General features: G+C 39.3%; 1 protein-coding gene and 1 pseudogene across 1 annotated transcript in view; one reads left to right on the forward strand and one right to left on the reverse strand.

The window, feature by feature from the left end:
• The window catches only part of MRPL3 (mitochondrial ribosomal protein L3), a 45,906-nt gene extending 33,617 nt beyond the window's left edge, over positions 1 to 12,289 (forward strand). Inside the window, 2 exon segments of the mRNA XM_007472256.1 lie at positions 375 to 452; positions 11,780 to 12,289. Coding sequence (XP_007472318.1) covers positions 375 to 452; positions 11,780 to 11,932 — 231 coding nt within the window. The 3' untranslated portion in view covers positions 11,933 to 12,289.
• A 4,695-nt stretch (positions 12,290 to 16,984) lies between these two features.
• Positions 16,985 to 19,434, reverse strand: LOC103090420 (elongation factor 1-alpha 1 pseudogene; annotated as a pseudogene).
• Between the last annotated feature and the right edge of the window lie 7,893 nt (positions 19,435 to 27,327).

Here is a 27,327-nt window from a genome sequence, read left to right on the forward strand (position 1 = left end):
TCCCGGACCGGGGCACGACCCCGCGTCCCCTGCCTCGGCAGGCGGACTCTCAACCACTGCGCCACCAGGGAAGCCCCTCATGTGTTATTCTTAATGGTGCCAGAAGAATACTGAAATATCCAAGTAGTCTTGATCGTTCAGTCACATTTATACTTAAAATGAGAGTTTTCTACCACTTACATGAGACATATCTGTTGTAGTATGACAGTACAAGTCATCTATAGGATTTGAAATTTTTATTCTCATTCAATATTTTGAGGTGCTAACATGATTATTTCTTTACAGGCTACTTATAGCCTCAGCTTTTGTTTGTATTGATATAAGTATATTCTCATATTTTTAACTCTTAAGGTTTGATTTTATTTCCACTTTAGGTGTGGAGAATAAACACAAAGCACAATATAATCTATGTAAATGGCTCTGTACCTGGACACAAAAATTGCTTAGTAAAGGTATGTATAACTCTCTTTATTTTCCCTTGTTCAGAGATGTGGATGTGTGCCATAAATTCTCTTCTCACCCATAAATGTGTCTTGAAAATAAGTAGCTGTTTCTCCACATGTTCTTTGCTATTTTTTCTGCTTTTTAATAGCACCTGAGTGAGAAAATTGCACAAAATAACCTATAGCCTATGTCTCTAAAACCATGAACCTGCACAAAGGGTAGGTCCAGTAAGAGGTTCTTTAGAAATACAAAAGGTTATTAGCAAAACTACTTGTAAAAATATCAATATATCTCTGTCCTTCCAAAAACTAACTTTTTCATTTTTTAAGAGTACTTTGACATGGGAACCAGAAGTATATGTGGTGGAAATAAAATGAGAAATGAGAATCAACAAGAAAGGTGGTTTGAGGTGGACATTTTAAGGAAAGATTTATTATTATTATTACTAGCATTGCTCTGTTTTCCTTAAAAATACATTTTTATGTTCAAAACATGAAGAGAAGAAAACATGTTGTACAAGATAGACTTGAAAAAACATTCTTAAGCTCTCAGAGATTTATTTCCATCAAATAAAATACAAAATAAATATTCAATGTGGGATTTAAGTCAACATAATACAAAATGATACATCACTTTTGAATTTTGAATCTTCCATTCTGAAAATAAGTTTGTAGTTGAAGTGATATCAGCAGTTCCCCCAAATAGATTCTTCATTACTCTTCCAACAATAACAACAAAAATAGGCTGAAACTTAACCCTCAGATTTTTCAAAAAACCTGTCTTTCTCTATGTATTCTTTTCATTTTTTTTTTTTTTTTTTTTGTTACCGGGGCTTCTCCCTGTGTTTGGCCTCAATAGATTCTTCATTACTCTTCCAACAATAACAACAAAAATAGGCTGAAACTTAACCCTCAGATTTTTCAAAAAACCTGTCTTTCTCTATGTATTCTTTTCATTTTTTTTTTTTTTTTTTTGTGGTACGCGGGCTTCTCACTGCTGTTGGCCTCTCCCGCTGTGGAGCACAGGCTCCAGACGCACAGGCTCAGCGGCCATGGCCCACGGGCCCAGCCGCCCCACGGCATGTGGGATCCTCCTGGACTGGGCCATGAACCCGTGTCCCCTGCATCGGCAGGCGGACTCTCAACCACTGCGCCACCAGGGAAGCCCCTTTTCATTTCTTAAAGTAGGTTCTGTTACTAGCATAAGGTACAATATTTGTTTCAGTCTTACAGTAATTAAAATTCCTTTTCTGGAACTCCTCACTTTTTTGACTAGAGTATTCTCATTTTTTTAAAAAAAGAAAAAATGCATTTGATTAATTCTTGCAAGATTTTTTGGTCTTTTTTTTTTTTTTTAAGTTTGCAGTTTTTTAGGTTTAAGTAAGTTTTCAGGCCCCCGGTGACCCAAGTCATGTACATAGTGACAGGTACTTGAAGCCAGCACATTGTCATTGTGCTTTTCCTAACATTTTGGCCTCATAATTCAGTGTATTCCTACCTCCAGATTTATTACATTGTTATAAATATAACAACCTAATAAAAAAGAAAAAAGGAAAATGATCATTTTTCATAATAAATTATACTGGATAGCAGATGAAGTTTTAAACATTGTCAAATCCTCCTTTTCTCCCCATTTGCTGTATACAGTTCTAGGCTGGCTTCCAGCTGAGCCTCACTGTTGCTGTGACTCCTCAGGTTCACCTCAGCATCTTCCTTGACTCCAGCAGGGATGAACAGGTGAACTGCCTTGAAAAACCATATGTGCAGGGTTCTGATCTGGTTGTTATAAACAGTTTATAATCAACAACACTTATTACTCAGATTTTTCCACCCACTTCAATAAAGATTGCCTCCAGAAACTCGATCCATTTAATGGATGGTGGCTTGCTATCACTGAAGATATTCAGAAGGTACACTGAAGGCAATTCCAAAAGAGGAGTCCAAATACATTTTGAGAAACTATACCATCAGAGAAATGTCTAGACACTTTGAACTGTTAACACACTAGGTGAATATATTTCCAACAAACAGATTTTGATAAAAGAACTCATCTTGAAAAAAAAATCTTTGAAATATAGTGCCTTTTAACTGTCTTTTATAACCTTAAATGTCTGTCCCAAACATTAAGGTGTGGGTTTGGGGGAGTTTTTTGTGGGCTTATGTTTTAAATGCCAAAAGTTAGGTAAATCTTCTGAAAACAGTCACCCCACTTTGTCCATTCTTCCCAGTGATCCCATAGCAGGTGAATAAGCCCCTTGCCATTGGAGGTTGAGGCTCGTCCTGCTGGACAGGCAGCCTTATTGGCATCCACTCACTGCACAGGAGCTTTTGGTTCCATCAGAGTACAGGGCTGCCTGTCATTCATTCTAAAGTTAGTAAGATAGTCTTAGGGATAACCAACCTGTTTAATTAATGTAAGCTTTTTGTTCTTTGGATTCACTAAATGTATTAAGAGAGCCTAAAGAACTGTTATTTACAGCATAGTGTACTGTAATATTTCTGTGTGCTCGTCCCTATATCCTAATTTATAATTTAAGTTTATTTTCAGATTTGCCTGTTTTTTGTGTGTGTGTCCTACCTCCAGCTTTCCTAAGAAGTGTTTGAACTGGTTTGCCAATATACATAAATATAAAAAGAATGAGAGGGAGTCCTGAAGGTGGGGAAATAATAAAGCCAGGGATAAGATTCAGTGCACAAAAACATGTACCAGCAAATTCGGGACAAGATGGTGGAGAAGAGGGACCTTGAGCCCACCTTCTCTTATGAGCACACCAAAATCACAACTAACTGCTGAACAATCATCAATTAAAGAAAAAGCTGGAACCTACCAAAAAAGATATTCTACACAATATAAAAAAAACCACAATGAGATTATAGGAGGTGTGCACTCATGATGTAATCAAATTCTTTACTACCTGGCAACACAAAAACTGGAGAATGATTATATCACAGAACTTCTCCCACAGGAGTGAGAGTTCTGAGCCTGACATCAGGCTCCCCAGCCGGGGGCCTGGCATCAGGAAGAGGAGCTCCCAGAGCATTTGGCTTTGAAGGCCAGTGGGACTTGATAGCAGGAGCTCCAGAGGACTGGGGGAAGCAGAGACCTCACTCATAAAGGGCACATGCAGGATCTCATGCACCTGGAACCCAGGCAAAAGCAGTAATTTCATAGGAGCCTGTGCCAGACCTACCTGCTGGTCTTGGAGGGTCTCTGGGGAAGGTAGGGGGCAGCTGTGGCTCACCCTGAGGACATAAAAACCAGTGGCAGATATATTAGGGAGTATTCATCTTCATGAACTCTTGTTGGAGGCTGACATCTTGCTTGGGTCATTAGCACCAAAACCTGGCCCCACCCAACAGCCTGTAGGCTCCAGTGCTGGGATACCTCAAGCAAACAACCAAGTGGACAGGAACACAGCTACATCTGTCAGCAGACAGGCTGCCTAAAGACTTCCTGAGCCCACAGCCGTCTTTGGACACACCCTTTGACACGGCCCTGCCCACCAGAGGGCGAGGAATCAGCTCCACCAAGCAGTGGGCTGGCACCAGCCCCTCCTGTCAGGAAGCCTGCACAAGCCTCTAGAGCAGCCCCATCCAGCCAGGGGCAGACACCAGAAGCAAGAAAACTACGATCACACAGCCTGTGGAACTGGGTCTGCAAACAGACTGGTCCCTGGTCCTTCAGGGATGAGAGGGAAGTGTACTGCTGGAACATACAGGACATCCCACTTCTCCAAGGTTGAGAAATGTAATTAACCTACCACACACATAAAAATACAAGTAGAAATTTAGACAGAATGAGGTGGCAGAGGAATATGTTTCAGATGAAGGAACAAGATAAAATCCCTGAAGAACAGCGGAGTGAAGTGGAGGTAGGCAGTGTACTCGAGGAGTTCAGAGTAATGATCGTAAAGATGATCCAGGAATTTGGGAAAAGAACGGATGCACAGAGCAAGAAGTTAGAAGTTTTTAACAAAGAAAATATAAAGAGCAACCAAACAGAGATGAATATAATAACTGAAATGAAAAATACACTAGAAAGAACCAGTAGCAGAATAAATGAGGCAGAAGAATAGAGCAGTGAACTGGAAGACATAGTAGTAGAAATCACTGCCGTGTAACAGAATAAAAAAGAATGAGAAGAAATTAGGACACTTTAAGAGAACTTTGGGACATCAGGCACACTAACATTCCCATTATAGGGATTCTAGAAAAAGGAGAGAGAAAGGGCCTGAGAAAATACTCGAAGAGATAATAGCTGAAAACTTCCCTAACCTGGGGAAGGAAACAATCACCCAAGTCCAGGAAGCACAGAGTCCCATAGAGGATTAACCCAAAGAGAAACACACCAAGACACGTAGTAATCAAACTGACAATACTTAAAGTTAGAGAAAATATGAAAAGCAACAAGGGGAAAGGTATAAATAATGTACAAGGGAACTCCCATAAGATGGTCAGCTGATTTTTAAGCAGAAACTCTGTAGGCCAGAAGGGAATGGCATGATGTATTTAAAGTGATGAAAAAATCTACAACCTAGAATACCCAGCAAGGTCCTCATTCAGATTTGATGGAGAAATCAAAAACTTTACAGACAAGCAAAAGATAAAAGAATTCAGCACCACTAAACCAGTTTTACAACAAATGCTGAAGGAACTTTTCTAAGGGGAAAAGAAAAGGCTGCAACTAGAAACAAGAAAATTATGAAATGGAAAAGCTCACTGGTAAAGGCAAACATGGTAAAGGTAAATTGTCCACACACAAACTAGTAGGGAGGTTAAAAGACAAAAGTAGTAAAATCATTTGTATGCACAATGCACAGTTAAGGGATACACAAAACAATTAGATGTGAAATATGATATCAGGGACCTCCCTGGTAGTACAGTGGTTAAGAATCTGCCTGTCAGTACAAGGGACACGGGTTCAAGCCCTGGTCCGGGAAGATCCCACATGCTGTGGAGCAACTAAGTCTGTGCACCACAACTACTGAGCCTGCGCTCTAGAGCCCACGTGCCACAACTACTGAAGACCACGTGCCTAGAACCCATGCTCCATAACAAGAGAAGCCACCACAATGAGAAGCCCATGCACTGCAACCAAGAGTAGCCCTTACTCACTGCAACTAGAGAAAGGCTGTGCACAGCAACAAAGACCCAACACAGTCCCCCCAAATAATTAATTAATTAAAGGAAAAAAGAAATAGATCAAAAACAGTAACTGTGAAGGGAGGAGAGTACAAATGTGGGGTATTTAAAATGCAGTTGAAATGAGATCGGCAACTTAAAACAATCATATATATTTATATTTGTATATATATACACACACACTGCCATACTAAAACCTCATAGTAACCACAAACCAAAAATCTATAATACGTATACACACAATAAAGAAAAAGGAATCCAAACATAACACAAAGATAGTCATCAAATCACAAGAGCAGAGAACTAAGAAGGGACAAAAGACCTACAGAAATCCAATAACAAAATGGCAATAAGAACATATATATTGATAATTACCGTAAATATAAGTGGATCAAATACTCCAATCAGAAGGCATATACTGGCTAAACAGATACAAAAACTAGACCCGTATATGTGCTGTCTACAAGAGACCCACTTTAGGTCTAGAGACACACAAAGTAAGGGGATGGAAAAAGGTATTCCATTGCAAATGCAAATCAGAAGAAAGCTGGAATAGGAACATTCATATCAGACAAAATAGACTTTAAAATAAAGACGGTTACAAGAGAGAAGGACACCACATAATGATCAAGGGATCAATCCAAGAAGAGATATAACAATTGTAAATATATATGCACCCAACATAGGAATACCTCACCATATAAGGCAGATGTTAATAGACATAAAAGTAGAAATTGACAGTAATAATAATGGGGGACTTTAACACCCCACTTAAATCAATGGACAGATCGTCCAGAAAGAAAATCACTAAGGGAAACACAAGCCTTAAATGACACATTAGACCAGATGGGCTCAATTGATATGTATAGAACCTTCCATCTGAAAGCAGAATACACATTTCAAGTGCACATGGAACATTCTCCAGGATTGATCATATGTTGGGCCACAAAGCAAGCTGTAGTAAATTTAAGAAAATTGGAATTGTATCAAGCATCTTTTCAGACCACAACTCTGTCAGTTTAGAAGACAGCCAGGGAATTCCCTGGCGGTCCAGTGGTTAGGACTCCATGCTTTCACTGCCAAGGGTGCATGTTTAATCCCTTGTCAGGGAACTAATATCCCACAAGCCGCCGGATGCAGCCCAAGAAAAAGAAAGAAAGAAAGAAAAGAAAACAGCCACAAGAAAAAAATCTGCAAAAAACACAAACTCGTGGAAGCTAAACAGTATGCTACTAAACAACCAATGGATCACTGAAAAAATCAAAGAGTAAATCAAAAAATACTTAGAAAATCATGAAAACGAAAACACAATGATCCAAAACCTATTGGACACAGCAAAAGCAGTTCTAAGAGGGAAGTCTATAGCAGTACAATCTTACCTCAGGAAACAAAAATATCAAATAAACAACATAACCTTACACCTAAAGCAACTAGAGAAAAAACAGTTGAAACCTAAAGTTAGCAGAAAGAAAGAAATCATGAAGATCAGAGCAGAAATAAATGAAATAGACACTTTAAAAAAATCAGTAGAAAAGATCAATGAAATAAAAACTGATTCTTTGAAAAGATAAACAAAATTGGTAAACCTTTAGCCAGACTCATTATGGAAAAAAAGGAGGGCCCAAATCAGTAAAATCAGAAACGAAAAAGCAGAAGTTACAGCCAATACCACAGAAGTACAAAGGATCGTAAGAGGCTGCTACGAGCAACTATATAGCCATAAAATGGACAACCCTGAAGAAATGGACAAATTCTTAAGAAGGTGCGATCTCTCAAGACTGAACCAGGAAGAAATAGAAAATATGAACAGACGAGTTACCAGTACTGAAATTGAATCAGTAATTTTAAAACTCCCAACAAACAAAAGTCCAAGACCAGATGGCTTCAGGCAAATTCTACCAAACATTTAGAGAAGAGTTAACACCTATCCTTCTGAAATGATTTCAAAAAATTGCAGAGGAAGGAACACTTCTGAACTCATTCTATGAGGCCACCATCACCTTGATACCAAAACCAAAGATATCACAAAGAAAGAAAAGTACAGGCCAATATCATTGATGATCATAGATGCAAAAATCCTCAACAAAATCAAACCAAATAAAAAAGAAAATCTAGCCAACTGAATCCAACAATACATTAAAAGGATCATACACCATGATCAAGTGGGATTTATCGCAGGGGTATAATGAATTTTCAGTATCTGCAAATCAATTAGTGTGATACACCACATTAACAAGTTAAAGAATAAAATTATATGGTCATCTCAATAGATGCAGAAAAAACTTTTGATAAAATTCAACATCCATTTATGATAAAAAGAAAAAAAAAAAAAACTCCAGAAAGTGGGCATAGAGGCAACCTACCTCAGTATAATAAAGGCCATATGTGATGAGCCCACAGCTAACATCATAATCACCAGCAAAAAGTTGAAAGCATTTCCTCTAAGATCAGGCACAAGACAATTGCCCACTTTTGCCACTTTTATTCAACATAGTTTTATAACTCCTAGCCACAGCAATCAGAGAAGAAAAAGAAATAAAAGGAGTCCAGATTGGAAAAGAAGTAATTAAATTGTCACTTTTGCAGATGACCTGATACTATACATAGAAAATCCTGAAGATGCTATCAGAAAACTACTAGAGCTCATCAATGAATTCTGTAAAGTTGCAGGGTACAAATTAATACACCGAAGTCTGTTGCACTTCTATACACTAACAACAAAAATCAGAAAGTAAAATTAAGGAAACAATCCCATTTACAATCACGTCAAAAACAATAAAATACTTAGGAACAAACCTACCTAAGGAGGCAAAAAACCTGTACTCTGAACATTATGAGATGCTGATGAAGGAAATTAAAGACACAAACAGATGGAAAGATATAGGATGTTCTTGGATTGGAAGAATCTATATTGTTAAAATGACCATACTATCCAAGGCAATCTATAGATTCAATGCATTTCCTATCAAATTTCCAATGGCATTTTTCACAGAAGTAGAACAAGAAATTTTAAAATTTGTTTGGAAACACAAAGGACCCCAAACAGCCAAAGCAATCATAAGAAAGAAGAATGGAGCTAGAGGAATCAGGCTCCCTGACTGCAGAGCTACAGTAAGCAAAACAGTATGGTACTGGCACAAAAACAGACATACAGATCAATGGAACTAGATAGAAATCCCAAAAATAAAGCCATGCACTTATGGTCAGTCTACATCAAAGGAGGTAAGAATATACAATAGAGAAAAGGCAGTCTTTTCAATATGTAATGCTGGTAAAACTGGACAGCTCTATGTACAAGGTTAGAACATTCTCTAGCACCAAATACAAAAATAAATTCAAACTGGATTAAAGACCTAAATATAAGACCAGATACTATAAAACTCCTAGAGGAATAAACAGGCAGAGCACTCTTTGACATAAATTGCAGCAATATCTTTTTTGATCCATCTCCTAGAGTAATGGAAATAAAAACAAAAATAAACAAATGGGATCTAATTAAACTTAAATGCATTTGCACAGAAAAGGAAACCATAAAATGGAAAGACAACCTGCAGGATGGGAGAAAATATTTGCAAAACGATGCTACCAACAAGAGATTAATTTCCAAATGTACAAACAGCTCATACAGCTCAATATCAAAAAAAACAAACAGCCAAATCAAAAAACAGGCAAAAGACACTGAATGTCTTAAGTAGACATTTCTCCGAAGAAGACATACAGGTGGCCAAAAGGCATATGAAAAATAATGCCCAACATCGCTAATTAGTAGGGAAATGCAAATCAAAAAAAACTATAATGAGGTATCACCTCACACCAGTCAGAATGGCCATCATCAAAATGTCTACTAATACTAAGTGCTGGAGTAGGTGTGGAGAAAAGGGAACCCTCCTACACTGTTGGTGGGAATGTGAATTGGTGCAGCTACTATGGAAAACAGTATGGAGACTTTTTAAAACTAAAAGCAGAGTTACCATAAGGTCCAGCGATCCCACTCCTGGGTATATATCTAGAGGAAACGATAATTTAAAAAGATACATGCACCCCAATGTTCATCTCAAACCTATTTACAGTAGCCAAGAGATGGAAACAACCTAAATGTCCATCGACAGAGGAATGGATAAAGAAGCCATGGTACATTTATACAATGAAATACTACTCAGCCATAAAAAAGGAAATAATGCCATTTGCAGCAACACGGATGGACTAGAGATTATCATATTAAGTGAAGAAAGCCAGATAAAAGACAGATATTATATGATATCGCTTATATGTGGAATCTAAAAAATGATACAAATGAACTTATTTACAAAACAGAAATAGACTCACAAACATAGAAAACAAAGTTATGGTTACCAAAGGGGAAAGGGGTGATGGAGGGATAAATTAGGAGTTTGGGACTAGCAGATACAAAGTACTATATATAAAACAGATAACCAACAAGGACCTACTGTATAGCAAAGGGAACTATACTCAATATCTTCTGATAACCTATAATGGGAAAGAATATGAAACAGAATATGTATATATGTATAACTGAATCCCCTTGCTGTTTCTTGGGTATAATAGATCTATAAAAATTTGAAAGTACCTGAGAATTCACCGTTTAGGCAATTTATAACTAAATTTTCACAGTTATGAAATTTGCACAGAAAGTTTTGTTGTTTGCTTTGTTGTTTATCTGCTTGGGTTTTATTTTCAGTTACAAATTCTGAGACAATTGAATTGGTAAGAATTTGACTTTTTTTTCCCCAAGTTAAAGTTCAACTCAAGATTAGTGGATTGGAAAAAAAGGTTAAACAAGTGTATTTTCTTCTGGGCAACTTACTGATAATTTCTTGGAACAATTTTAATGAGAAAAATTAATATAGGTGTTTTTCTGTACTTAGCTATTCCTAGCAGCTGTATACTTACTTCAACCATATTATTCATTTCTTATTGCCAAAATGAGTATGCCTTATTTTAATCTGTTTGTGTAATTGTTTTTTTTTTTTTTTTTTTTAATACACAATGTATTTATTTATTTATTTATGGCTGTGTTGGGTCTTCATTTCTGTGCAAGGGCTTTCTCTAGTTGTGGCAAGTGGGGGTCACTCTTCATCGCGGTGCGCAGGCCTCTCACTATCGCGGCCTCTGTTGTTGCGGAGCACAGGCTCCAGACGCGCAGGCTCAGTAATTGTGGCTCACGGGCCCAGTTGCTCCATGGCATGTGGGATTTTCCCAGACCAGGGCTCGAACCCGTGTTGTCTGCATTGGCAGGCAGATTCTCAACCACTGCGCCACCAGGGAAGCCCCTGTGTAATTGTTTTTTTTATTTCTCTCTGAATGAAGGCTGTAGAATGAGTCAGAAGCTTTAAAGAACCCAGTGTTTTCCAAAAATGTAACCCAACATTTTAGATCATATCAATATCTGTACTATTCCTCAGTTAATGAATTTACAAATGTAATTAGAATATTTTTAGAATATAAAGCTGTTTTTTAGAAAATTATAAAGCTGTATTTTAGAAAATACAGCTGTTTTCAAGACTTCTGGGTTTATTATTATTTCTGCTAAATACTATCCTGTCTTTAGCTTCTCAAAGAGAACACTACTTGTTAAATATAAGCTAACTTCCTTAACAAAACTTGATATTTTGGGTTATGTGCTCTTAGAATTAAGACTAACAAAAATACTAGGTAAATTTTATATTTTTTAACCCAAGCTCAAAAAATTTCTGGTAGAATATAGAATAATAAAAATGTGAGTAGGTAATAAAATTAATAATTGAGATGTAAATAGTAATACCTTTTAGGTATATAGTTTATATCAGTTATTTATATTTGAAAAATCAATTTGGGTATAATTGATATTTATGTAGTAATTGTAGAATATAATTTATTCTGTTGGGCAGTTCTGTTTATGGATAAAATATAATCAGAGTAATTTTATTCTCATGAGATAGCTGATTAACTTCAGGAAGGTTATATTTCTGTCACTGAATTAGTTAAGTTTATTGGAATAAAAATACATATATAAAGTAAAAGGAACTCAGTGTATAACAGCTGTGTTATTCACATTAGAAAATGAAAGAACAAAAAACAAAGAAAAAGGAAGTGTAGGAAGAGCTGTTCCTTGATTATGAATAAGTAAACCAGACTATCTTTAAATAACTTAATTGGTATCACTTATTAATAAGATCTTTGCTTCCTCCCCCCAGATCAAAGATTCTAAATTGCCTGCATATAAGGATTTCTGTAAAAATCTACCATTCCCAACATATTTCCCTGATGGAGATGAAGAGGGGCTACCAGAAGATTTGTTTGATGAAGACTTGTGTCATCCTGGGGCACCTTCTATTACATTTGCCTGACCTCATTGGACATGACAGAGTCCCACATGTCCTGTGAATTCTGATGAGCCAGAACAATAATATAACCAGGAATTATGTTTTCTTTTCTTAGTAACAACATATCACACTGGTTATCTTTGTCAAGGGCATAAATTTATCATTCATCCTCCAACTGAATTTCATTTAAAAAATTACCACATTAAGCAAATCGGTTAAGTAGATTGAATATGCCAAATTTAGATGGACCAGCAGTTTGCATACTAGTAAAATCTTTGTAATTTGTGGGCTTTGTCCTTTTTTTACTATGTATTTCTCAAGTTATCTTAAATGTTTATAAATTTAGCTTCTTTTACTAAAGACTTGTCTGTCTTTGTGAAAGGGTGGTTGTGGAACAGTGTCAAATCATATGGGGACTATGGTGTTACCTATTTAGGTAAAAGAAACTATTTCCTGAGTCCTAAAAAGAAAAAGGAATTGAGATTTTTATCTAGATTATAGAAATGTTTATGTCATAGTTAAAGGCCTGACACAATAAGATCATAAATTATGGGTCTTATTTACACTTCTGTTGGGAGGTATAGTTATTTTTTAGTTAGATCACTAACAGGTGTAATTATTTTTCCTTTTTTTTCAGCCATGCCCTGCAGCATGCGGGATCTTAGTTCCCTGACCAGGGATCCAGTCTGCCCCCTGCAGTGGAAGCTCAGAGTCTTAACCACTGGACTGCTGGGGAAGTCCTGTAATTATTTTTCCTTGATGCCTTCCAAAAGAGATTTGAAATGGCCTGGGTGTACATTCAACAAACTTCTTTTTTTTTTAAATTTATTTATTTTTGTCTGAGTTGAGTCTCCATGTGGCACGCAGGCTTTCTCTGGTTGCAGCAAGTGGGGGCTACTCTTTGTTGTGGTGAGCGGACTTCTCATTGCTGTGGCTTGTTGCGGAGAATGGGCTCTAGGAGTGCAGGCTTCAGTAGTCTGGCATGCGGGCTCTAGAGTGCAGGCTCAGTAATTGCGGTACACGGGCTTAGTTGCTCTGCAGCATGTGGGATCTTCCCAGGCCAGGGCTCGAACTCGTGTCTCCTGCATTGGCAGGCAGATTCTTTTTTTTTAACATCTTTATTGGATATAATTGCTTTACAATGGTGTGTTAGTTTCTGCTTTACAACAAAATGAATCAGTTACATATATATACATACGTTCCCATATCTCTTCCCGCTTGCGTCTCCCTCCCTCCCACCCTCCCTATCCCACCCCTCCAGGCGGTCACAAAGCACCGAGCTGATCTCCCGGTGCTATGCGACTGCTTCCCACTAGCTATCTACCTTATTGGTAGTGTATATATGTCCATGCTTCTCTCTCGCTTTGTCACAGCTTACCCTTCCCCCTCCCCATATCCTCAAGTCCATTCTCTAGTAGGTCTGTGTCTTTATTCCTGTTTTACCCCTAGGTTCTTCATGACATTTTTTTTCTTAAATTCCATATATATGTGTTAGCATACAGTGTTTGTCTCTCTCTTTCTGACTTCACTCTGTATTACAGACTCTAGGTCTATCCACCTCATTACAAATAGCTCAATTTCGTTTCTTTTTATGGCTGAGTAATATTCCATTGTATATATGTGCCACATCTTCTTTATCCATTCATCCGATGATGGACACTTAGGTTGTTTCCATCTCCAGGCTTTTGTAAATAGAGCTGCAATGAACATTTTGGTACATGACTCTTTTGAATTATGGTTTTCTCAGGGTATATGCCCAGTAGTGGGATGGCTGGGTCATATGGTATGGTAGTTCTATTTGTAATTTTTTAAGGAACCTCCATATTGTTCTTCACAGTGGCTGTATCAATTTACATTCCCACCAACAGTGCAAGAGGGTTCCCTTTTCTCCACACCCTCTCCAGCATTTATTGTTTCTAGATTTTTTGATGATGGCCATTCTGACTGGTGTGAGATGATATCTCATTGTAGTTTTGATTTGCATTTCTCTAATGATTAGTGATGTTGAGCATTCTTTCATGTGTTTGTTGGCAGTCTGTATATCTTCTTTGGAGAAATGTCTATTTAGGTCTTCTGCCCATTTTTGGATTGGGTTGTTTGTTTTTTTGTTATTGAGCTGCATGAGCTGCGTATAAATTTTGGAGATTAATCCTTTGTCAGTTGCTTCATTTGCAAATATTTTCTCCCATTCTGAGGGTTGTCTTTTCGTCTTGATTATGGTTTCCTTTGCTTGGCAGGCAGATTCTTAACCACTGTGCCACCAGGGAAGTCCCTCACCAAACTTATTAATCACTTATTACTCAAAATGTTAATAGCTCCTGGGTTTCTCTTCATTGTATGGAATGAAAATGTTTACTAATGTTTACTAATGGCTACTTATAACAGATAATTAAGCTTAAAAATGTTAAGTATAAGCAGGCCTCATTTAACTACTGGATTTCCTCTGGACCAGATTCCTGAGGATCCACAGAGTCTAACTTTTTAAACTCCAGGTATCTTCTGAGACTTGATTCACATGGCCACCCAAGAAACTTAATAACCACAGTGTTAGACCTTTTAATAACAAATCCGTTAGTTATCAGGAAATCACACAAACACCTAACAGTATTTTCCGGCCCACATTGCATTTCTCATTCTTAATTTTAAATCCAACTGTAGCCACATCGCTTTTAAAGTTTTCATTTATACTTCATCTCTTTTCATTAAAGACTTGTGACTTTAATGGTTCTGGTGACTGAATACAGCATCAATATACAAAGATATAATAGCAATATTGGGAAATTCTATGGGAGGAAAGTGGATACCATCCACAACAGCAATTTTTTAAAAGGTTACTGAGGAAAAAAAGCCTGACAAATATTCTAAGGTCTTATTGGAGAAGATAAGATGTTACTGAAGGACATAAAAGATAACCAAGATAGTCCTTTCCATTTTTTAAGTTGTGAATGAAAAGATTTAATATTGTAAAGAATTCAGCTCAATCATATTTTTAAAATCTCAACAGGACTTACCATAGAACTGTTGAAACTGATTCTAAAATTGATGTGTAAATTCAAGAATAACCAAAACTTAAAATGGTACCCATTAGTTAGGTTTGCCCCATACTATGATTAGGGACTGTTTATGTGTATTTAACTTTGAAATTCTGAATACTGTATGCATCAATTCTGCTTTAATTAGCTGCATTTGACCAAAAGATTTTAGTGAACTTATAGATATGTCAAGGTTGCTGAAGTTATGGGAAGCAGCTGTTACCTTGCAAAACAAATGAACAGTTATTGCTGGGAGAACATAAACTCTTGTTTCTGAATAAGGTATTTGCAGAGGTTTGTATCAGGAGTCCCCAACCTCTTCTGCATGAAAAACTGTGTTTAATTGCCCAGAAGTCATTGATGGGGGGAATCATTACTCAGGAAAGATGCTTTACACAGTGCAGGAAAGGAATCATATCTGAAAGTAGCCAGATGACAGAAGGAGAGCCAGGACATATGGTGTTTTGAAGAAGGCAGGGAGTCCTCTCCACTAGAGAGCCTGCCCCAGACCCATCACCATCTTCCTCTAGAGTTTGTGTTACCAAGTCCAAGCTTGTGCTGCTCACCCCACGACAGGCCAGTAAATCAAGAGACAAGCTGTTGGGGCAAGGAAAGCCAGCAGACCAAGAAGATGGTGGACTCATATCCCAAAGAACCATCTTGTCTGAGTTAGAATTCAAGTTTCTTATATAATAAAATCAGAGGGAGTAAAGTCAAACATTTCCTGGTTCCAGCCAGCCTCCGGAGGGGCTGTGTTAATTCACAGGTGGGCCTGGTCCAGATGTTTCCTGTGAGCTAAACAAAGGTATATTAGCTTAATGCTCATTACCTGGGAGGCAGGGTTCCCAGAGATGGGAATTGCATATACTTTAAGCTTGTAAGCAACATCCCTTTAGTGATTAACTTGTAATAGAATACAAAGGTTCTTCCCTATTACAATTCCCCATTGCCAATGTCCATTCCACAGCCTTGTGGGGAAAGGGACAAAGACTGCTCTGGCTACTTCCTTCTGAACAGGGGCAATGAATATTCTTTAGAATGTTTAGCAGTAAAATCCTCTTTCCTTTTTTATCTACAACCATTTGAACCTGATGAAACTCCTTAGCACTTTGTTGTCTAATTTGTAATTGAACTTGGGGTTGGGGTTCAGTTCCAGTTCCCAATACATATACTAAGTTCCTATGCTGTTTACTTGGAAAAAATTAAATAGGTTGACCCCTTTCTGGCCATAATGATATCACCATTTACTTAAGTTCAATAGGCAGACCTGTTGGAGTCAAACTCATGAACAGGGTTTAGTATAATGCCCAAAGTTTTAGCATAACTGGCAACTGCTACGTCTTTCAGAGCATTTATAGATTCTCCTGCCTGGGTAGACACCTAGAATGAACTACAATACAGTATTTCAAAGGGGCTTAATTTAAGCCTGCTTCTGGGAGCCACTAATCCATAGCAGGGCAATTGACAAGGCCTTATCCCAAGTTAAGTTAGTATTCATTTTCTCAGTTTTTCCTGTTGATTGTGGTCTCCGGGATTAATGTAGTTCCAATGCCTTAAACCAAATCGGGATAATTTCCTTGAGGGCTTTAACTGATTAAAAAGTACTGATTTTAATGAACTTATTTACAAAACAGAAACACGACTTAAAAAACCAAAGGGGAAAGGTTGGGGGGAGGGATAATTAGGAGTTTGGGATTATCATATACACACTAGTATATATAAAATAGATAATCAACAAGGACCTACTGTATAGCACAGGGAACTCAGTATTCTATGTGGGAAAAGAATCTGAAAAAGAATATATGTAACTGAATCACTTTGCTGTACACCTGAAACTAGCACAACATTGTAAATCAGCTATACTCCAGTACAAAATAAAATAATTTTTAAAGTACTGATTTTAAAAACTAGTAATTTTAAACTGCCACACACGAGACCAGTGGTGCACAAAACAGTCTCCTTTCCTTCTGAAGTTTATACAATTCATTGTTATCATTAATCAGTCTTTTTACAAAGAGTTCTGAGACCATTATTCCACCACTGATTAAGACTGGGGTGACAGGTATTGGAGATAATATTCATTTAGCCTCTGAGTTTTCTGGGCAGACTTGGTGACCTTGCCAGCTCCAGCTGCCTTCTTTTCCACCACTTTAATGACACAGCAACTGTCTATCCATGCCATGAACAGTAAAACAACCCAGAGGAGGATAGAGAAACTCTCAACACATGTGGGCTTGCTAGGAACCGTATCAACAGTAGCAGCATCACCAGATCAAAAATTTGGTGCCAGGACTTCCCTGGTGGCACAGTGGTTAAGAATCCACCTGCCAGTGCAGGGGACATGGGTTCAATCCCTGGTCTGGGAAGATCCCACATGCCACAGAGCAACTAAGCCTGTATGCCACAACTTGAGCCCATACACTGCAACTACTGAAGCCTGCACACCTAGAGCCTGTGCTCTGCAACAAGAGAAGCCACCACAATGAGAAGCCTGTGCACTGCAATGAAGAGTAGCCCCCACTCGCTGCAACTAGAGAAAGCCTGCACGCAGCAACGAAGCCCCAGTGCAGCCAAAAATTTAAAAAATAACAATAAATATAAAATAAAAATGAACTTGGGCCCATCTTCCAGCTTTTTCCCAGAATAATGATCGGTCTCCAGCTCAGCAAACTTGCAAGCAATGTGAGCTGTGTGACAGTCCAGCACAGGTTCATATCTAGCACTGATTTGGCCTGGATGGTTCAAGATAATCACTTGAGGTATGAAGCCAGCTGCTTCCATCGGTGGGTCAATTTTTCTGTCACCAGCCACATGGCCACAACGAACATCTTTGACAGACATGTTCTTGACATTGAAGCCCACACTGTCCCCAGAAAGGCCTTCACAAAAGCTTCATGGTACATTTCAACAGACTTTACTTCAGTTGTAACATTGACTGGAGCAAAGCTGACCACCACGATAAGTTTGAAAACAGTCTCCACTCAACCCACAGGGACAGTACCAATACCACCAATTTTGTAGATGTCCTGGAGGGGCAGACTCAAAGCGTTGGTGGCAGGATGCAATCCAGAGCAGCATGGTTCCACTGGCATTGCCATCTTTTGGGTGAATTTCCATCCCTTGAACCAAGGCATGTTAGCACTTGGCTCCAGCATGTTGTCACCATTCCAGCCAGAAATTGGCACCAATGCTCCTGTGTTGGGGTTGTAGCCAATTTTCTTAATGTAAGTGCTGACTTCCGTAACAATTTACTCATACCTCTTCTGGCTGTAGGGTGGCTCAGTGGAATCCATTTAACAGCAACACTTAGTTGTTTCACACCAAGAGTGTAAGCCAGAAGGGCATGCTCATGGGTCTGCCCATTCTTGGAGATACCTGCTTCAAATCCACCAGCATCAGCAGCAACAATGAGGACATCACGGTCAGACTGGGATGTGCCTGGAAGCATGTTTTTGATAAAGTCTCTGTGTCCTGAGGCATCAGTAATAGTCACGTAGTACTTATGGTCTCAAATTCCCACAGGGAGATATCGATGGTGGTACCACACTCATGTTCAGCTTTCAGTTTGTCCAAGACCCAGGCAATCCTCTTCAGAGACTTTTTCTGTCCAGGTGGGATTGCTTCCACCCATCCTGAAAAAGTGTCCACAAACACTAGCAGGTATCTGAAATTTCCTGTAGCTCAAGGCATTTGTGTCCAGTCGTTGGTGGCACAGATTCCTTTGTGTTGGTCCCCCATCTGGGAAGGTCCAACAGCAGTCTTTGAGTTGTTTTTAGCACAAATCATGCAATTCTGAGTGACTCGCTGTATGGTCTTCTATAGGTTAGGCCCCATTATATATATTTGAATCCATTGTAAGGTGGCATCACTCCTGTAATGGGTACTAATATGAATGTGCTGCAGCACAGAGTCCAAGATCACCTCAGGAATCAAAACAATTGTGCACTACATTTCCAGCCAGGCAAGGTGCAATCCAAGTGAAACCCCACTCCTCGACCCTCTCTTTGTCCTTTTCTGAATATACTGGATGGTATTTTGACAAGTCAGTCTGTGGGAGAAGTGATCCTCTTGCCTCAGAGGATATTGCTTTAGGTTAGGTGTCCCAGGCGTCCCTTTTTAAGGGAATGTCTATTGGCCATGTGTATTTGGCCTTCCCTGGGGTGCTGTTAGCACACACCCTGGTCTTACCTTTTCATAGACCTGGGATGGGGGGGAAGGGGGAGGAGAGCTCTATCTCCTGGGGTTTTCATGAGCACCATCTGTAGGCTTAAAGAGTGTTCTCGTGGGACTCTGATGTCAGACCGTTCTGAAGAAAATCTTAAGGGTGAAAGCTCATTTTTTCTCCCCCAGTAGTGGCTTACCTCTCTTCCAGTTACTCCCCTTTCGGGAATCCAGTGCCAAAAAAGTGGCATTTTGTTTTACATCTTCATTCTTCTGTTGCTGTTCCCTGTTGAACACTTTAAAAACAACATCTACCCACTGAGAAGGATTCATTCCAAATGCACCATCTAATCTTCACAACTTTATCCCAAAATCTGAGACACTTTGCCCAAAATAGATCAAATTTATCATTCTAATATTTTCAGGGGCCTCAGGATCTGCATTAGTATAATGTCCATAGGCTTGATACATCTTTTCCAAAAATTCAGAGGGATTTGTTTTTTTGCTGAATTTCTTGAATTTGATTTGAACTATTTTGCTTTGGTTCCCCTTTTCAAAGCCCTGCCCAGATGCACTAATAAGTAGTATTATAAATAAGGGCATTCCTCCCTCATCGGGGTCCCATTTTAGTTCAGCTGTGGGTGATGCCAAGTGGGCTCCAGTTATAGAGGACCCTCCTTACGAAGGAGGGTTGCAATCTTTCCAGTTAAAGAAGTCTGAGAAACACAGCTGACTGATCATTTGCATTTAGTTCCCACATGAGATAAAGGTGTAAGGGAAATTGCCCTGCCCTGGGAGGGGCCCAAACTGGGTGCCCTGTCAGGTCTTAGATGGTGGTACTAGACCAAATCCCTGTGCCCCAGGAACTAACACAGGATTTTCTAATTGATCCCTATAAGGAGGGGCAGTTCTGAGCCCCAGTGTCAGGAATTGGGGTTGGATAGGAAGGGAAAGTGGTGGAAGGGGTGGATATATTGGCATAACAGCTGGAGGAGTTAAAGTTTTTTATCTTCCCCCCAGAATTAGACTTTTTAAATTGAAGTATAATAGATTTTTTAAAATTGTATTTATTTATTTATTTGGCTGCTTTGGGTCTCCGTTGCTGCACACAGGCTTTTCTCTAGTTACGGAGAGCAGGGGCAACTCTTCATGGTCGTGTGTGGGCTTCTCATTGCGGTGGCTTCTCTTGTTGCAGAGCACGGGGTCTAGTCGCAAAGGCTTCAGTAGTTGTGGCACACAGGCTCAGTAGTTGTGGCTCGCGGGCTCTAGAGTGCAGGCTCAGTAGTTGTGGCGCACAGGCTTAGTTGCTCCGTGGCATGTGGGATCTTCCCAGACCAGGGCTTGAACCCATGTTCCCTGCATTGGCAGGCGGATTCTTAACCACTGCACCACCAGGGAAGTCCGAAATATAGTTGATTTACAGTGTTTTGTTACTTTTAGGTGTATAGCAAAGTGATTCAGCTATACTGTATATACATATATATATTCTTTTTCAGATTCTTTTCTCTTATAGGTTATCAGAAAATATTGAGTATACTTCCCTGTGCTATACAGTAGGACCTTGTTGTTTATCTATTTTGTATATAGTAGTCTGTATATGTCAATCCCAAACTCCTAATTTATCCCTCCCCCTCCTTTCCCTTTTGGTGACCATAAGTTTGCTTTCTATGTCTTTGGGTCTATTTCTGTTTTGAATATAAGTTCATTTGTATCATTTCTTCTTGGATTCCACATATAAGTGATATCATATGATATTTGTCTTCCCCTGACTTACTTCACTTAATATGATAATCTCTAGGTCCAGCCATGGTGCTGCAAATGGTGCTGCAATCCCACTCCTCAGCATATATCTGGACAAAACTCTAATTCGAAAAGATACATGCACCCCAATGTTCACTGCAGCACTATTTACAATAGCCAAGACATGGAAGCAACCTAAGCGTCCATTGACAGGTGAATGGATAAAGATGTGTTTTATATATATATATATATATATATACACACACAAACACACACACACACACACACACACACAGAGTAGAATATTACTTAGCCATTAAAAAAGAATGGAGGAGTTAAGATTTGAAGCAACATATTCTCACTCTCATTCTCTTCCTTTTCTTATTTTCCTTGATATAATAGTGCAAATGCTTGCTCATAAAGGATTTCATCATTCTTCCCTGCTTCTTCACAGAATAGCCATAAATAGTAATTGATCATCTCTAACCTTTAAAGGATGACTTTTTGCCTTGGCATCAACCAAACAGGGAGAATTCTGGTCTGAGGGTTTTGGTGATTTTAGGAACCAAGTGGAATCTTTTTCTCTTCTCCCTAGGAATGTCCCACAGACACGCCATTCCCCCCCACATTCCTTTTCTCCATTTGACATCAGTAAAAGTTTTAACTATCACAAAATTGATTTGACTGTAAATGAAGAAACAATACCAAACAAAATGAAATGAAAAACTCAGAGGACAAACAGTAAATCCTCAAGTTTGGTCTTGGAGTTTTACGTATACAACGACACAGGAGACCATAAATGATGTAATTAACACAGCAAGGGTAGCGGTGCATGGTGCACAGGGTCCCAAGATAACCCTGACTAAACCCCCTGTGGAGATCCGGACAGGTACAGTGGTCACACATTTTTACAGTAAAATATCATCTTCTTCTCACTCATGGGTTCATGGCTGTAATCAGATCACTTATCCAAAACCTACCTCAGAGGACTTTCTTTAAGGGATATTTAAAACATTCCCCATTTTTAAAGACAAAACACAAATGGCACATATAAATGCTAGCATCCAAAGAAGCAAACAAACCAGTTCACAAATTGAGTAAAAGTCCAACAACTCTTTCCTCTCTCCAATAGGGTACCCTAAACAAAGGTATTTTAGCTTAATGCTCATTACCTGGGAGGCAGGGTTCCCAAAGATGGGCCATTATGTATAATTTAAGCTTATCGGCAACATCCCTTTAGTGATTAACTTATAATACAATACAAAGGTTCTTTCCCATTACATCTGCAGAGGGACTGTGTGTCTGCATTTGAGGTTGAAGGAGAAATTTTCTGATCACCTTTTAGGATCACAAGTGTGAGCCCTGTCACTTAGAGCCAGACAGGGAGCAGACAATCCACTTCACCCCCACTCCCCACCACCAGCACCTTGTACAGCTCCCTATTTTTGAAGAGGATCAGGACCCCGTTCCCGCAAACTTTTTCAGTGGCCCAGAAGAAGTGACCTGACTTCTACTGAGCCAGGTGGGAAAAGAGGATGCCTTCTCTATGCTTACAGGGTACAAAAGCCAAAGTCTGCCTGGTCCAACAGACACTAAGCAAAACACCTGTGATTTGCTAAGAATCTTAGGTCACTTTCTGGCTCCAGCTCTTGTCATCAAATATTCAACTCGAGGAAAATGGAACTCTGCCTACAATGGATAAGCAGTACATGGTCTGGACATGTGTCACTCACCTTTCTGTTTGGAGCCTATGCAATACTAGTGGCTGACTCCTGAGCTGTGTTGGCAGATGGAAAGGCATGGAGTTCAAATGGGCTTGAACTTGATCCACTGTTTTAGATTTTGTCTTGAAATGAGGAAATTTTTGTAACCAAACTTCATTCAGTTTAGACATTTCTTCCAGTCTTAGTTGGTATTAGCTATTAGTTATAAAATAAGTAAATATTGGGCCTCATATAAATTCTGTAGGCCTCAGTAAGGCCAACTGGTCAAGACATACCTGCTTTAGCACTATTTACAATAGCCAAGATATGGAAACAACCTAAATATCCATCAACAGATGAATGGATAAAGAATATGTTTTACACACACACACACACACACACACACACACACACACACACACACACACACAATGGAATATTACTCAGCCATAAAAAAGAATGAAATAATGCCATTTGCAGCGACATGGGTAGACCTAGAGATTATCATACTAAGTGAAGTAAGTCAGGCAGAAAAACAAATATCACATGATATCACTTATATATGGAATCGAAAATGTAACACAAATGAACTTATCTACGAAACAGAAACAGACTCACAGACATAGAGAACAGACTGTGGTTGCCAAGGGAGAGGAGCGGCATGGGAGGGCTGGATTGGGAGTTTGGGATTAGCAGATGCAAACTAGTATATACAGAATGGTTAAACAACAAGGTCCTACAGTATAGCACAAGGAACTACATTCATTACCCTGTGATAAACCATAATGGAAAAGAGTATATATATATATATCTGAATCACGTTTTTGTACAGCAGAAATTAACACAACATTGTAAATCAACTATACAATAAAATACACTTAAAAAAAAAATGCCCATTAGTGCCCACATTGGCTGAAGGTCACTGCTTTGGAAGTTCCCCCTACTCTTGCAGGAAGTATGGCAGGAGAATGGGCTGGTGGTGCTTATCTTGCTTCTATATATTGTTTCATAATGGAGTGTTCTTGTGATGATGTGGGGCACATTGCTGATACCGGTGTTACTGAAATGTTGCCCCCAGAGCATGTAAATACAGACAGACAGAAGTAAGTCTCATGCTATGAGGCCCGCTTGGGCAAACGTCTTTAGGAGCTTCCTTATCACATGTCACTTGGTGGCTACTTGTCTTCTGTACAGGAACTGGTTCTTCACAGAAGAGTTTACTTGACTAACGATGGAAGAAGTTTCCCCTGCTTTCAGAAATTTTCTATCAAGTTGACTTCATTGTAACCAGAGACATTTCTCCTTCAGTTTCCAGTGTTATTGCTGTATCTGCTATAAAGTCACATCCGCCAGCTTCCAGTCGTAATTCCTGAGGACTAGTGGGAACTGAGCCCCAGAAACAACAAAGCATGCAGTACAAGACAGCTGCCATCAACATCCTGCCTCTAGCTACTGCCCAGGATTCCCTGAAGTGAGAGGACCTAATTAAAGTGTCATCGTCCCCTCCGGAAAACAGCCAGAGTCCTGCGTGTGCATGGTTGCCAGCCTCCATCCCATTATTTGCTTTTCTGCTTTTAAATGTTGTTTCCAAAGAACTTACAGCAGTCCCTGCCATGCATTGTTTTTCATTCTTTTTAGATTAATGAGGTGACCTGCTCAAGTTAGATGAGCCAAATTAATCTCAATGAATGCAACCCATAACACCGTAAAAGCAAATAAGTGACTTTAACTCTGCTTGCCAAAGAATCTTTTTGGCATGGGAGACGCCTAATTTTTCCTTCCTGACATTTGACAGGAAGAGTGAAAGTGACAGTCGTGATCTTGATTCTCTTAAAGAAGACTTTTTATGAGCATCGAGTATGTGTCAGGGCATTTAGAAAATTTGTTGTTGTTTTTAAAGAGAAAGGATAAGATATCCATCAAGTTCAGCACTGCATTGAATTTGCTTTATTTGAGAAGGAAGTAACTGCATCACAAAAGTCCTAACAAAGATATTAATGGGACTCTGTCAGAATGAATAATAATATTCATTGGGCATCCAACATAAATGTCCTTATCTAAAATGGTATGTTGAGATGATGAAGCAAAGATGACAATAGAACTGTTGGCTGACTGTCCATTTTTTTCTGCTAACTGTAGAAACAGTGAACATGATGCTTTACCTCACAAGTACTGGTGATTGTAAGGAGGGGGCCCCTTCTCTCCTCCAACAGAGAGTTTTACCAGCTGCCAATAACAACCAGCCTGCTGCTAAAATGTCACCATAAGGGACACAACTGAGGTTACAGTATCCACAGAGGACATGGATATTTAGGAAAACATGAGTCAAAGCAGAGGAAGTAGGCAAAGAAAAAAGAACTGATGAAAAGGAAGTAAATAAGGAAAAGATCTATTCTATAAAAACTCTAGACTTTTTTCAACCTGTAAAATTAGAACCGGCAGCATCTCTTCCCTGCTTACATGGTTCCTTTCTCTAGCCAGTAACCATGAGGATGCCTTTGCCATGGGAAGAATATTGTGATTTAATGACCCAAAGCCCTTTGTTAAATGCCATTTCCCATAAAGAGAGAGGCTCAAGGTTCTGTGGCCCAGGAGCCATTGAGATGTGCGTTTATGAGGAGGCCCATCCAAACCACGTCAAACACAGGAAATTCTCACCATGGTTTACAAAGGCAAGTCTTACCCTCACCTGACACAGTGCTTGTTAACCTTGGCTGCAAATTAGAACCACACAGGTTGCTTTTAAAACCTAAGTCCAGTATCCTCAGAATCTCTGGAGCTGGTTCCCAGATGTCAGTGTTTCTTAAAGCTCAGTGAAGGTTCAGAACCACTGGTCTGAAACAGCATGATGTACAGACGGGCAAGTCATGTAGGGCACCTGGGTCAGTTATTTGGGAACCTCCCTAGAGCAATTCACATGGGAGAAAATTTTATTAAATTGTAATAATAATAATGTGTATATGCGCATAGTACTACTTTATATTATAAAGTGTTTTTATGTCCTTGTGAGAGTGCCCCCTGGGAAAATGCTTCGCATCTTGTAAAACTACACAAATGTTAGATGTAATCAGCCTGGGACTTCCCTGGCAGCCCAGTGCGTAAGACTCTGTGATTCCACTGCAGGGGGCAAGGGTTTGATCCCTGATTGGGGAATTAAGATCCCTCATGCTGCATGGCCAAAAAAAAAAAAAAAAAAAAAAAAAAAAAAAAAAAAAAAAGAAGTAATCAGCCTGTGTGATCACTGAGAAAATGAGCAGAATGAGAGGCCTGGGACTCGGTCAGTTCTCACCAAACAAGTGGCTGGCAGACCTTTTACCAAAATTGGGTCCCTGACTTTCCTGTGTCCTCTCTACAACAACTTGGGAGTCATAGTTATCTTTGAAGATCTCCCTAAAAGATTGATATATTTGGTTTCCTCTATTATGAACTGTTATTTAGCCTCATGTACAAACGTATTAAAAATTGCTCTAAGTTGCCTTAGAAATATGTTGCTTTAGTATCTCCATGATAAGATCACAAGTGAAACAAACTAATTTTAGCTCCTCTGAAGTTTTCAAAGTTTGTTATTGTTGTTGTAATATTTACAATTGTATTTTTTTACTTGTCCTGCACATGCAGCAAGTATCAGAGGTTTAGGAAAAACTACTGAGAGGAAAAATGGAAAGTGGAGAAAACTTTATCTATTAACTTAGTTTCTTTGGATGCAAACTGGGATAGATGAAGACTGTTCTTCTCCTGACTGAATGCTTTAGAAGAACCTAGAGAAGCTGCTGTGGAGCTGTAGGGTCTCTAGTGGGGGTGAAGCTAACTTACTGATCAATGAGTCCCCCTCTCAGGCCTCATCAGGGCCCCTCTCCCTCAGGACTTGAAGGTAATAACCGCATGACAGTTATTGAAACCCCCCAAGTGTCAGACGTTTTACCCACAGTCTCTCATTTAATCCTCAACCACCCTGTGAGTCAGTTGGTTATCATCTCTACAGAATGAGGAAATTGCAACTCAGAGATTATGTGACATCTCCAAGTCAAATACCCAGTGAATGGCCAAGCTGGGTGAGAACTGAAGGTCGTGCCCCTCTGGACTCCTGGTCACACATTCTGGGCAGGGCCCCAGCTTCCTAACTGTTCTGGTGGAGAGCCCTCTCTTCAGCTGTGGGGAAACAGGAGCCCCCTTCCCCAGGGCACATCTGTAGATGTGGTTTAGACAACTTTTCTGGGAGGCAGTTTCTCCCAAGTCTGCAGAAGAAAAGGTGGGTGTCATGTCCCTTAGATTCACCACTTCTCACCTCTTCTCCCATCACCTGAAATGGGAAGGGAGCGGAAAGAAGACTGGTTTGCCAGAGCCAGGCCTGATGAGAACTGGATGGGAGTGAGTGTGAGAGGAAGGGCTGGCCTTGGGTGTGGGATCACCTACCACCAGACTGGGGAGCTCTGGTTGATGTCACTTGTATTACAACCAAGTGAAACTGCTCTATTGGCAGGGCTAACTTAGCTTCCCATCCAGAGCAAGAGGACCAAGTATGTATTTGAGGGGTCAGGTGCTAATAGTGGTGAATAGAAAGTAAGGATGAAAACATCTGCCCTTCACTCCACGTTACAAGTCTAAATAGTTATATTACCCTCTTGGTCAACTCCATAGTTATTGTTTTAACCTGAGCAAGGGTCTTAAGCCTGACTAGTAGATATTGATTAGACTTGCAAATAGATTTAGGCAGTAAAAACTGCCTTAAAAAAATCCTGAGTTTCCAGAATATCAAAGAAGTCATACCAGCTAAAACTGCTGA

Source organism: Lipotes vexillifer, unplaced genomic scaffold (genome assembly GCF_000442215.2).
Source record: "Lipotes vexillifer unplaced genomic scaffold, Lipotes_vexillifer_v1.1 scaffold304, whole genome shotgun sequence".
NCBI lineage: Eukaryota > Metazoa > Chordata > Mammalia > Artiodactyla > Lipotidae > Lipotes > Lipotes vexillifer.